A 14,694-nucleotide genomic window follows, 5' to 3' on the forward strand; every position below is an offset into this window, starting at 1 on the left:
CCACTTATTCAAGGCCTCGCTCTGTGGGCTGCGGCTTCATCACGAAAAAGACATATCTCAAATTCTCATCTTTGTCCACTTCAAACGTACCATTCACAGAAAATAGTAATTTTGTTATCATCAACAGTAATTTGATTCCATTTTTAAGCCAGAGGCATGTGTGTATACCTGAATTAAGGAGCATCTTGGGTTGAGTTACCAATCAGAGGTGGGGTCTCTCTCCTATGGGTAGGAATCACAGACTTTTTCAAAAGTGTATATATTATAATCTCAAACTAACTTCCCACTACACACACTACTAATATAACTGATCACAACCTGATTTCAAAGCAAGAGCTAAAACGCAATACATGTTAGTATCCAAAACAAATAAAACCTTTGTATGCCTTCTGGGATATGGGACAGATAATCTAACTCACCACAGAAAGCGATACCATCTTGAGTGCTTTCAATCACACCAAGATAGGCTCTTGACTAGCAGCAACCTACCCTTTGAGCCAGCCTGTCTCTCCTCGTGCACAGAATAAACACTTCCGTATTATTTCTCATACACAGCTAGACTAATAAGGATTTCATAAAGCTTTAACCTATAACCCTGTGTGCCTCAAAAGCCTTTGTGCAGCAGACAATCTAATAATATTATCTTGAGATTTTAGATTTCTAAAAATCTTTAACCTTTATACATAACTCCAAAAACCTTTGCACATAGGTTACATAAGGTCACAATATCTCTTCACCAAAAACAAATGTAAACATCCTTAGTATTTTATTGAATGTATTACAATGCAATGCAGTTTTTGATGCATGTGCAAAACAAAACACCAGTGATATAACACGCTATGAGGCTTGAGCAAAACCTATTTTTTCACTCCAAATCACATATCGCAAGACAATGCATTGTAAGCAAAACACATCATCACTCAAGGCCCTATCAATATTCACACAATCCAACTTTTTTTAAAAACCAACAGGTATACTAACATTATTCCAAACAATTTCAGAATTCTGTAACTCCTAACAATTTCTAAGGTCAAAAACATTCAATACTTACATTTGTTAGTTAATCATGAAAATTCTGCAAGTTAATGTGGTCATTGCCAACATTACCCCACCACAATTCTGTCAAGGCTTTGCTGAGGGGCGGTGCCAGAGCCATGCATATCTCAATAGATGACAGCACTGTGCAATTTAAGAAAACCTTCACGGGATAAAATTAAAAGTCAAAACTATAAAGGTTTATTCAAATGTAGTTTAGATAGTTCAATTTGGATTAGCATCAATAATGAATCAAATAATGCGCATGCAGGAGGAATAAATCTAAGGTAAATTTTCAAAGCAAGAAAATACTCCGAACCGTTCAGTGAGAGGACTAGTGTAAATCTGCTCAGTCCAAAAGTCAAGAAAAAGTCTAACTATAATTCAACAGACAGACTAGCACATAGTCTGCATGATTCAAAGTGTAAGAAAAGGCTAAGTATAAATCAGCAAGCCAAATGACATAGAGGCTCCTCAGTTTGAAAGCCTAAGTACAGACCGATGTGAAGTTTCACTTCATGGAAGTAAGCAAGAAGTCTGAGCATCTCCCAAAAAGAGTACATTTTAAAGGTCTCTGACTGTGAAAAGTACACTATTGACATGGTGAGATCTTATATCTTAGGGCTCCACTCATAAAGTTGCTTACACATCCACTAATAGTTTTTCTAGAAAATATGATCTGTCAAATAAGAAACACTTTATTTTTAATTCCTACTTTTTTGCTATGTTATAAGGAAGTATACATAGGACTGAAGGAATAGCTTGACATTTATACAACAAATAAAAACAATATGAAATACAGCTATTTAGAGAAGATTCAGGGGAAGAAGCTTGAATTTGTTGCAATTATAGGAACATTCTGCACATGGCTTCTTTCAAGTGGAACACTAATTAATATATTTCAGTTCACCAACTAAATTGTACCATGATATGATTTCTAGTTCATCTTATTTCTGAAATTAAAAGACACAGACAAGACACACACACTTAGGAAGCTCATTAATAAAATTGTAAAACAATATTTTTATCTGTCACTGCAAAATGAATGTCAATGCACGCTGATTTCAGCCTAGTAATGTCAGATGAAGCGTGGTTATGTGAACAAAAACATATCTAAATTAAATATCCTTGTCTTTTCATTAAAAAGTGCTAACAGAGAAAATAAATATTTTCTTCAACATTACACCTGCTCAAGGAGGCATACTTGTTCGAAAAAAATCCCTGTCTCCTTTTTTTATAAGGTTGTGCTTTGTGTCAAAAATTTGAGGTGGTTGCATGGGAACACAAAGTAGTGTAATGAAGCATAGAATGCTGTTTTGTATCACTTTGGGGCTACTTTCCAGTGCAAAACATGTTGTGTGCTGAAAGGTAAATCTCAATTCAATACTGCACTGGTTTGCATCGCTCTTATAACAAAAACCCAACTGAAAAGTATTAGTAAATCTGGGTCGATGGATTTTCAGTGTACAATATATCATTAAGGAAAAAATGGGCAGAGTCTCTGTGTGGAAAGAAAGGGCCTGAATCACAGAAGTAAACTCAGATGTTTGGTCTAAACTTATGAGTACCATCATTAGGTCCTCATTTGGGGATCACCGCCTGAGTGCAAACCTAAAGATAGTACTCATAAATGCTCTTTGTAAAATTCCAAAGTTGTAAATTTAGACGTTTGGTCTAAGTTTAGACCAAACGTTTACTTTTATCTTTGTGAATCAGGCCTAAAATGTGGAAATAGGTGTGGAAACCATGACTTTCCTTATAATTCCAGAAACATTCCTTAACAGTGTTGAAATATACCATTCTGGAGTTACCATACAGAGCAGGCTTGGTATTCCAAGTGCTATGTTACAATATTAGGACTGCAGAGGACCGAATAGTAAGTGCCCTTATGCTCATCAGTCATCTGTAATTTGGTGTGCCCAAGAACTTTGTGTCAAACACAAGTCCCTTCAAAGAATAAGCAGACGCTTGCGAATAATCACATTGACTCACTTCAACTAACCTCCAATGTAATCTTTTTCTAAAAGACCTAGTGCCCAACCTATGCCATACTGTAAACTTCAAACCCATGCTAAGCATTTTCACCTATTACTTGTGTGGAGAATGCACAATTGCATCTAGTCACAATATGAATCAGCAGAAACTAAGAGAAACATTTTTTTTTCCCTCAGGTATAAGCCATACATCCATTTCAATATAATGAATGCTAAGCCCACAAGTAAAGTTTCAGGGCCTGGTTCATAAACTACAAACTAAAAATATTCTACAAAATATACTACAAAGTGTAAGTTTTGCCTACACTTATGTGTGTGGTGTTCTCAGCCTTGACTGTGGCGTCCCGAGAGATGTAAGTATAGACTTTAGTAGTAAATGTGGGAGTGACATAGGGGAGTTGGTGGGAAAAGAGACATACCTAATACTACAGGGAGCAGGATTTGGGAGGAGTAAGTGGGGTGTTTAGAGGGTTAAGAAAGGGTTTTTGGAAGACAAACGTAAACCAATTGCATTACTCTGGGAGGGAGGGGGGTTAGAGATATGTACCTTATGCTTTTGTAGTAAGTTTATGTAAACTTACTCAAAAATGTAAACATATTCAAAACTGTAACTTACCTTTGTGAATCAGGGCCTCAAATGTGAAATGGAAAGAGGTGGGTACAGAAGACCCAATGCATGTGATCATACAAAGGTTTCCTACACAGATAATACAATGTCTCTCAAAAACAACAGGCGCAAACAAATTGAAAAGGGTATACAAATGTGTTTCTGTATTTTTTGGCTGAATGGCCCTATCAGCCAGAAAAATGTTAACAACCTTTTTTCTAGATTCTTTGGCTGAGTCAGCTTGATCCTCAGCACAAAGGGAAAATCATAGATAGCCATCTGTAAACAGTCTGTTTCTGACAACGCTGCAGGAGCATCGCAGAAAAATTGAGCCATTTTTCAAACTCTTCAGGTGAGAGACAGCTACTACTCCTGCAGACCTCCCAATTTTTTTAAGAGGTAGTACTAATTGGCTCTTTTCCCAAGCTTGCAGGATAATAAGAGTGGATAATTACTTTCTTCTTTAACTGCCATGTATACTTTGCATTTCTGCATTTATTAATACTTAGTCTATGGCTATATTGTCCAATATCAAGTGTATCAACACTTTTATTGTCCACAATATTTAGTAAAGCTATAATTCAGGTGCAGTGGTGCCCTCAGACCCCTGAGCTCTGATGCCCCTGTTGCACCCCTGCGGCCACTCTTCAGAGGAAGGTGCTGTGTAGTGTGGAGCAAGGCGTTACTCAATATTTCATCTGCCAGGCCTCTCCAACAGACACTTAAGAAAGTTTAATGCTCATGCTCTACTGCAAATGGGACTTGTGCAACAGCATGACTGACTTGTACCACACTCCAGTGGCTACGGACCTGCAGAGCTCCAATCTCTACAATAACAATAACACAATTATAGCCTATTATTCAACTAAACACCAGTTTCTCTTAATTCGCACAAATCCTTAGTCAGTTGCTGAGCCCCTGCTTCAATGAGGGAGACATCTCACATTCTCTTGGTTCCAATTCTGAAGCAAGTGGCACCTGTTCTGTGGAACACTACACAACCCATCTCCTACAAGCTTTGGTAGTTGCCAGTCTTTGAGTCTTATACCCAGGCCCTAGGCCATGAGTAAGAATTCATAACCAATGAATCATTATGTTCCACCATCCCCTTCTGCCCACCATGAAGACATGAGGATACATTTTGCTGTATTAAAGTCAATCTGGAAAACCTGTACTGGCCCTACAGAGACCAGCTAGATCCCATAACCAAAGACCAACTGTGCTGACTCTCTGAAATGACTGACAGCAAGAGTCTTACTCTTACTACACTTCCTCTCCCCTGGCCAGTGGAGATTATAGTGTCAGATACGGTCTCATAAATCATAGGAAGAGAGGGCTAATAGTTACTAAAGCTTAACAACAATTGAATGAGGAAGTCATGAGATATTGCAAGTATCTTGGGAATTATGTAGCCTCTGCACTGGAATTCATGAGTCGCAGCATGTGGGAGCCCAGTTGGGATGATATCTCCGAAATGACTGACAGCAAGAGTCATACTCTTACTACACTTTCTCTCCTCCTGGCCAGTGGTGATTATAGTGTCAGATATGATGTCATAAATCATATGAAGAGAAGGTTAATAGTTACTAAAGCTTAACAACAATTGAATGAGGAAGTCATGAGATATTGCAAGTACCTTGGGAATCGTGTAGCCTCTGAACTGGAAGTCATGAGTCGCAGCGTGTGGGAGCCCAGTTGGGATGATATCACTGAATCGTTGGACCTCATGGATTACAGCATCTGTGTATGGCATCTTGCTTCGGTCCTCTATGGAAGGGCATCGGTTACAGCCAATCACTCTGTCGATCTCCTGATGTATCTTTTCTGGTGAGAGAAGAAGTGGTCATTATACCATTGTACAATTAGTGCACATCATGGTTGTGTTGTCAAAAGCAAGACAAATTATTGCAAATTGAAGAGGGGTGTGAACAATTGGACAAGTTGCTCACCTTGGATCTGGAAACCTTGAGGCTTATTTAGAAGCCCTGTGAACCACTGGTGCATCACTCTTTGTGATGCACTGGTGGCGCATTGCACAGGCCTATATCTACAATGCCACGCAAAGCTGCTATATGTGGCTTTTCATGGACTTGTATATATGGTGTAAGGCAATGCAGTGCAGTGGCACACTGGTTGCTGCAGTCCACATGTGACATTTAACTTACAGGCACAGGTTAAACTTTGGTATCTTATACCAGAGTCTTAAAAGTAACTTAAATATGCCAATTAGGGGTACACCAATTGTAGCTCTTTTGCCAGCAAAAACAGTAAAGGGAAAAACCTGGGGGTTCACCATACAAAAAGATGGTAATTTCCAACAGTGACCGTCAAAATGACCAGGTGGACCTAGAGCACTGGAGCCAGCTAATGACCAGCTGGTACATGTTGCATCCTTCACCTCCGACTGGGATGGGAGAACCTTGTTTTTCATGTGGTAGAAAAAAACAGTAATTTATGGTGATTCTCCCTAAGTGAAAAACCCTAAAGGACCCCCTAAATCAGAAATAATTATTTTGGGGGGAAGCCTCTAAGAAGGAGAAAAGTCAAAGATGATACAATATATATATTTTTTCACTTAAGAACAAAAGTTAAAGTGAGATATGGTCTAGGTATGGTAATAACATCTTAGTTTGCATTATGAAAAATTGAAGTTCATTAAACTGAATGATAATCCACATAATTTGGTATTTACTCACACTATTAGTAAGAACTGTGTGGTGTATCTGAATGTTAAGATTGAGATTGTGAATAATCATGTAGTAACCAGCCTGCACAGAAAGCCCACAGCAGGCAACAGTCTCCTTCATGCTATTAGTAGCCATCCCAAAACCTTGAAGTGAAGCTTTCCCTACGGGTTGCTACTGAGAGCAAAACGGAACTGTAACACAGAGGATGCCTATCAGTGGGGGGAGGACACTATGCTAGAAAGGTTCAAAAAGAGGGGATACCCACGATTGGTTTTGAGTAAGGCTAGAGAGAGAATGAAAAATGAAACCAGGACAGAAACCTTCTTCAACAATAATGTCAGTAATGTTACTGATGACCAAACAGCTGGAAGTGTCATACTGACATACAACAGTGAGTTCAGAGTATCTTTGCTAAACCTTTGGACATTCTCAGAAATGATTCTCATATTGGTGATGAAATGGGGACAGACTGCAAATTACTTTCAGTGTAGGTAATAGTCTAAGAGATATTCTGGTATGCAGTGATATCACACCCACACAAGTCTGAGGGACCACACATTACAACGTTCTTTCCATGTGAGAACAGAAAGATGGTACGAAAATACTCTGTCCCCAAAGAAGGGAGGAAATATGTGATAAAACAATTTATTATGTTCAGTTCCCAGTATGTAGTTTATGTTTTAGAGTGTCTGTGCCGTCTGAGATATGTGGGCAGCACGACCAACATGCTGAAGAGAAGAGTGATGGAACATATGAGGGTCAACACGAATGAAGATCTTCACTACCCAGTGGCCAGACATTTTAAGGAGAAGTACAATAAGAAAAACTTGTTCCTTTCCTTTTTGCTATATAACAGACACTGAGTAACGTGAGAGGAAGGAACAGAACATAGTGACTCCCCAAAAGGGAAACCAAGGCTCATATTAGAGCTGGAAACTAAGGTCCCAAGGGGAGAAGAAGAGGTGGCTGTACTCTTACATGATGATTAAGTCTATCTGCCATTCTGTCTTGTCTTGGGTGTATTTTAATGACCTCAATAAATGTACTTTTATTTAGGTCTGATTGTTTTTAGAGAAGAGTTTTACTTCGTTCTAATTTTGTGTTTGTTGTTTTATCACAGGAGAAAAGGAATGTATGAAGATCTGCAGGATGGTCCTCTACCGTCAGCTTCATCTTTAATCAGGAAAATAATGTGTAGATAAGACTGACTTCTTTGTTCTGTTTCTTTTTTCTATAGAATGATAATGTCTGTTTTATATTGTTTAGAAATGTGTACAGTCCAGATGCCCACTCCTCCAAGCATTTGATTTTGATTACATTATTTATACTGAAATGTGGTTCCATTATGTTTGTGCCAGGATTTATAGAGTTACAATGAAATCTAATATAGACAGAATTTGTACACAGACTGGGAGTAGTAGGTAGCATCTTGAACTGCAATAAGATTTTTTACTCTGGTCATTACTTATGCCTAGTATGCTAAACTGACTGCTATCAATATAACTTGAAGGGGGTTAATACACATCTGGTTATATGATTGAATTTTGTGGCCTCCTCTTCCCTTTTTTTCTAGTTGAGAGGTAATTTTCCATTCCCACTTTGGAAGTTATTTATTTATGTATGAACAAACTTAGGCGGTCATTCTGACCCTGGCGGTCAAAGACCGCCAGGGCGGAGGACCGCGGGAGCACCGCCGACAGGCCGGCGGTGCTCCAATGGGGATTCCGACCGCGGCGGTAAAGCCGCGGTCGGACCGGCAACACTGGCGGTCTCCCGCCAGTGTACCGCCGCCCCATTGAATCCTCCAAGGCGGCGCAGCTTGCTGCGCCGCCGAGGGGATTCCGACCCCCCCTACCGCCATCCAGATCCCGGCGGTCCGACCGCCGGGAACCGGATGGCGGTAGGGGGGGTCGCGGGGCCCCTGGGGGCCCCTGCAGTGCCCATGCCACTGGCATGGGCATTGCAGGGGCCCCTGTAAGAGGGCCCCTAAATGTATTTCACTGTCTGCTGCGCAGACAGTGAAATACGCGACGGGTGCAACTGCACCCGTCGCACAGCTTCCACTCCGCCGGCTCGATTCCGAGCCGGCTTCATCGTGGAAGCCTCTTTCCCGCTGGGCTGGCGGGCGGCCTGAAGGCGACCGCCCGCCAGCCCAGCGGGAAAGTCAGAATTACCGCCGCGGTCTTTCGACCGCGGAACGGTAACCTGACGGCGGGACTTTGGCGGGCGGCCTCCGCCGCCCGCCAAGGTCAGAATGAGGGCCTTAGTCATGTATAGTTTGTAGTGGAGTTCTGATACTTCATGTACTTACAAACACTGGCTTTGATACATTTCAAGATGACCACTGTCTTTTTCCTGTTTTGATTGTCTCTGTATGGATTAGTACTTTGTTTGTTTTTGGGTACACAATGTTTAAACGCACACTCATAGCATATGTGTTTATGTGACCAGATGCCTTTGACGATCGAAATGCGACATGAACAGCATGCAGTAAAATATACATTTACCGAAACTCCTGAGTGAGCATTCTAGTTTTGGTTCCTGTTATGTGAGATGTATATATATATATATATATATATATATATATATATATATATATACACACACAATGTACTGCATGTACTGCTCTAACTACCCGTTCTCCGTGATTCGGGGGTGGAAAAAAGGTAAGTTAAGTTAAATGGACAGGACGGTGTTTTCCTTGCATTGAAACTTCTCTAGCAAGTAACTCTGTTGGTGTGGCTTGCGTTTTTGCCATCCGAGAATTGTGAGAATGGATGGATAGGAATATACATTAAGTCAGCGGTGACGCTCGCTGGACAAGCCCCGGGCCATACGAAGGGCATTTTCGGTGTTGCAAAGCTAAATATATAAATATATATATATATATATATACATATATATATATATATATATATATATATGAATTTCCAAGGACTCCTGCCCCAGTGCACAATCTTCAACTCCAGGCAAATCCAGAAAAACTGCACAATCCAGTACATGAAGACTTGCATCAAAAGTTTTTTTTTTATTTAATCATTATATAGTGCAAAGTGCGAGGTGCCACATAAAAAAACCTGGCCTACGCGTTTCGGCAAAAGCCTTTGACTGGGCCTTCCCATAGTGCAGTGCAGAACGTCAATTTAAAAGAGCATACTCCTTTTTTTTCTTTTTTTCTCTGTTTCTTTTCTTGTACACCTATACCCTTACATACAGGTACACATCTACAGAACTTATAGATACAAATATTGATATCTATGCTGTATATAATATTTTTCACTTGGTCAATCTCTTTCATATATAGGAGATGGTGGAGTGCACTCGATCATATAAAAATAATATAATTCATACTAGCGAAGATGTGGAGTAAACCTTGGAGGGAGAATAGCTACCATATTTCATTCCACAGTTGTTATTCCAATCAAATATCCTCCTCATTGAGTTAGGCCCATCCACTATTGGTAAAGTACAATCAACAATGTGATGACAACCCGACCCACTCAAGACATACATCATAAAAGTGAATCATCAACTCCGTTTATTAATGAAATAGAAATAACTCTGCTACATCCCATGATTTTACTCCGGTAAAGTACTGATTTTACCAAGTCCTCACTGCCCATTTCCTCCTCTCAGTAGGCAGCTGGTCTCATAACAATATGCATATTCACGACCATGTGCAAACTCTGTGGTGGTAAATAGACTAGAGATTATAGGAACACAGATGTTACAGACAGAATCACTATAACAATGGTCAATCCCAGAGACTGTGGGAATATATATGTTCCCAATAGTGTCAATATAACAGTAGTCTATCCCTGAGCAGTACATCATTAGATTGAATAGGAGATTCCTTCTTGATTTTCTATATTTTGTTCATAAATGTACATAAAGTTCAGCATCTGTGTTTAGACCCCAAGATATTTCTGTTCCAATTGTCATGATCAACCTCAGCTCTGCTCTCCTAAGGGTCAGTTCATGGTCTTCTCTTCTTACAGTCATCCCCACACGATAAACCCCATAGTAGCAGAGATCCTTAGGTTCCCCTTTCTGCTGTTCCCAGAAATGCTTGGCCATGACATAGGAGAAGTCTTTATTGGCTATTGCTCTTAGATATTTTAATATGCCCAATTTCAGTTTGTTTACAGTACTCCCTAGATATCTGTTGCCACAGCCACATTCTAGGGTATAGACAACAAACAGGGTTTCACACGATATCCGTTCTCTGATCTTTCTCATGGAATCATCAAAACATTTAAACTCTATCATGTTTTTGCCATATCGACATGATTTACATTTGGTTCATTTAAAAAAAAAAACTCTATCTGGAGCCAATTTCTTGCCCCACTTGTTTGCAGAGGTAGGTAGCTTTTAACCAGCAAATTGTTTAAAGATTATTTTTTTTATAACTGATTCTAGGATGCTCATCTACCCATTCTTTTAGCTCTTCATCTTTCTATATAATTTTCCAATACTTCGTCAGGGCTGTTTTAATTTAGTTATCTGAGCGATTGTAGTCCATAATATATCTGATAAGAAATTTGGATTGCTTTTCTTTTCCCTTTCATTCCTTGAGGTTAATAGATCCTCCCTATGCTTTTCCAAAGCTCTCTTCATTACATTGTCCAATACAGCTATCGGGTACCCTCTTTTTACAAACCTTTGAAACATCTTCTCACCATGTATTGTGAAATCACTTAGTTCAGGACAATTTCTTCTAGCTCTTAAATATTCAACATATGGCACACTCCACTTCAGGGCTTTAGGATGTGAACCATTGGCAAACAAAATACTGTTACAACTTGTGGGTTTGCGATATAGACTTGTGCAGATCTTAATACAGTCATTTAACATTTCAATGTCCAAAAATGTAATTTTTTCCTTACTTATCTCAGACATATATTGAAATCCAAATGGATTATGTTTCAATGAGTTTAAAAACATCTCCAGTTTGTTCACCTTCCCAAATTGGAAATAGATCGTCTATGTAACGGACCCAAAGAATTACTTTATTTAGGACTTCCACATTTTCCTCTGTCCACACATATTCTGCTTCCCAATAGACCATCGTGAGGTTTGCATAGGTTGGAGCAAAAGACGTTGTTCCCATGGCTGTTCCTTTTTTGTGATTGTAATGTTCTTCCTCAAAGATGAAGATGTTATTAGTGAGACAGAACTCCATCATTTCAAGCAGCATCTGTGTGTGCTCCCATAGACTCAATGACCTACTGCGTAGGAAGAATGCACAAGCTCTTAGACCATCCTCATGTTTTATTGAGATATACAGTGACACCACATCTACTGTTTCCATTATATATTCTTGCCTCCAGGTTATACCATTGATCCAATTTAAGAAATCCTTGGAATCCCTCATGTAAGATGGGAGTGCCGTCACATATGGAAACAGGATGATGCATTCTCTAAAACCAAGTCACATGAGCTCACTGTTGGAGGTCCTGGGGGACTATCCAGACTCTTGTGTATTTTGGGTGACACATATATTTTTGGTGTTGTCGGATAACTTTTTTTCATATACATGAGTTCCTCATCTTCCAACAGGCCCTTTCATGCCAATTGTTCAATTTATCATGAAATTTCCCCATAATTTCTCTTGCTGAATTCTCCTGCAATTTCTCATACCTGTCTTGAATCCATAGTTGCCTTCTAATTACTTGACTATATCCACTACGGTCCATAACAACTATGTTTCCCACTTTATCTGAGGCCTTTATCACAATATTTGTGCCCTTCTGTAAATCCCACAGTGCCCACTAGTCATCTTTGGTCAAATTTAATGTACATCCATGATGTTTTTGTCTTTCCTTCCTAATGATGTCTCTAAGATCATCAGCCATCAGTTTCTGAAATACATCAACTTTGTTGCCTGGTCGCAGTTGGGCACAAAATCTGGATTTCACATTGCATCCACTCACTTGTGATCTATCAATGTCCACTCCCATTTCCATACATAACCGTCTGTCTGATAGAACTTCATCATGCATCATGGGTATCATACTTGTTTCCCATTCTGATTCCCATAGATCACGAATTGGGATAATATCATTCACTGTCAAATTTGGCAAGGGCTGACCCGGTCCTCCATTCCTCCTTCTATGTGCTCTATCTGCAAAATATTTCTTCAATTTTAATTTCCTGCAGAACTTATGCAAATTCATCCTTGATGTTGCCAAATCCATCCCTGCACTGGGACAGAATATCAAGCTTTTATTCAGAAGGATCATATATTTGTCATTGAGGGTCTTTTAGGACAGGTTGATTACAAGATTACCGTCTATATCTAGATTTATTTCTTGTGTTCCTATTTCCTCTTCCTTTTCCGGCTCTGCCTTGTTTTTTTCGGTAGATCTGATTTTCTGGCTTCATCATTACATTGCCTCTCCTTCGAGTTGACATCTGCAGCAATCTCATTTCCCCTGGAAAATCCACATTGGTCTGTGTTGTTCAGGCTCCCTCATCCCCCGAACTTACCTCAGAACTTCCCACGCTCCAAGGTGAGTTTGGGGTCCAAAGGTATTTCAATCTCATCTTGGACTTGATCCATCACTTGTCTACTATACATTGCATCAAATCGTCTTGCAAATGTGTACCATCTTCCTGCAATGTAGTCATTCTTATCTCTATTAGTTTTTTTAACTTTTTTTGTTGCACTTCTTTTTCGTGCTTGTCCAGTCTCTTCTCTAGTTCCTGAAAGCCTCTTATCCCTTCTTCAGTCATTCTGTAATCTTCAAAGGCTTTTTCTAAATCTTTGATTTTTTCTGTCGCTTGTGTAAGCCTTCTATCACGTGAGTGTTGAGAGTATTCATCAGGTTGTTTGAACATTCAGCTGTATCCATTTGCCATTGTTTCAAGAAGTCAGAATCCATATCATTAAGTGTTGGTAGGACAAATATTTGCAGTCCCCTTGGAATTCAATTGCATTCTATATATTTCTTTAAATTAACACTCTCCCACCATTTGTTCACTTCCATAATGTGTGCTTTCTCCAGGTCTTTTAACAGTATTTTAAGATCAGTTCCTCTTGTATTCCACTGATATATATATATATATATATATATATATATATATATATATATATATATATATATATATATATTCACTTGAAAAAGCCAAAGGTTACAGGGATGTTATAGTTAGGTTCTGAATTTACTCGCACAAAACCAGAGAAATTCTGCAGTTATAGTTAGATTTATTTCAAGTAACTATAGCTCGCAGCCTAATGTGACTATAACTTGCGCCCCCACCATGCACAGTTTTTCAGTCAATAATTTGATATAAAAGTTGTCATGAGTGATGTAATATCTCGGGTAATTAGCAGTTCATTGGCCTTTGGCAATACGCAGCAGGAGCTGGCCCCTGGGCTTGTTTCTCTGGGTGTGAGAATAGTTGTGAAAAGGTGTCTCTGGGTGTGAGAGTGGCTGTGAGAGTGTCTGTCTGGGTGTGAGAGTGGGTATGAGAGGGTCTATGTGGGTGTGAAAGTGTCAGATTGCTCTCCAATAGATGAAGGATGCATTCATCTCCACAAAGTATTTCTGATTGTTTTTTAAAATGGAATCACAGAGTAAACACCCTTGTTTTGCATTCAGCAAGCCCAGGAGTTATGATCATTTGTGCTTTCCAGAAGTGGACCTTCAACTAGAGCACCTACTATATTTATATTTCTAAGTGCTTCCCATTGGGGTTTAATTTCTGTCAAATGAGCATCATAGCCAAAACGGAAGCTCAACTGCTCATTTATCCAAGAAGAATCCACAGTTTTTCACAAAATGTCTATCCAACTGGAGCACTTTCTACTGGCAAGTTAGTAAGTACTACCTCATTGAGTAAAATGTCCAGTGTGGTGAGAAGGGGGCCGTGCGCCCCCCTCCACTAGCTGATTTCAGCCCATGTGACCCCATCCCCTGGGGCCCACTACAATTCCATGGGGGAGCCCGTGACCCCCCTCCCTGGGCCGACCTCAGCCCCAGGGACCGCATCCCCCTGGGCCCAGCCTTCAATAAATGGAGGAGGTGAGCCAGATGGCACCTGGCCAATTTTGGCCCCGGGGACCCTATCCCCTAGGGGCCCATCCTTATAATTGTTTTTGGGGGGCCATGCAGCCATCCCCATTGAGCAGATCTCAGCCCCAGGGGCCTCATACCCCAGGGCATGGCCATCTGTCCTGGGTGCCACACAGGGTACCCATTGTGCAAAGGGACCTGCGGGCGGAAATTGAAGGCTCCCGCAGTCACTGCCAGCTCCCTGCCTCCTGCGGAAGCAAACATTGCTTTGGCAGACAGGGAGCTGTTAAACATGCAGCTCCCTGTCTGCAAAAGCAATAATTTCCTCTGTTACCCTGCCCGCATCTGTGTGA

General features: G+C 40.2%; 1 protein-coding gene across 1 annotated transcript in view; it reads right to left on the reverse strand.

The window, feature by feature from the left end:
* LOC138259672 (cytochrome P450 2F3-like) overlaps positions 1–14,694 on the reverse strand; it is a 159,728-nt gene that overhangs the window by 29,684 nt on the left and 115,350 nt on the right. The window contains exon 7 of the mRNA XM_069207545.1: positions 5,273–5,460. Coding sequence (XP_069063646.1) covers positions 5,273–5,460 — 188 coding nt within the window. The remainder of the gene's footprint in view (positions 1–5,272; positions 5,461–14,694) is intronic.

This window comes from Pleurodeles waltl, chromosome 9, assembly GCF_031143425.1.
Source record: "Pleurodeles waltl isolate 20211129_DDA chromosome 9, aPleWal1.hap1.20221129, whole genome shotgun sequence".
In the NCBI taxonomy this organism is placed as follows: Eukaryota; Metazoa; Chordata; class Amphibia; order Caudata; family Salamandridae; genus Pleurodeles; species Pleurodeles waltl.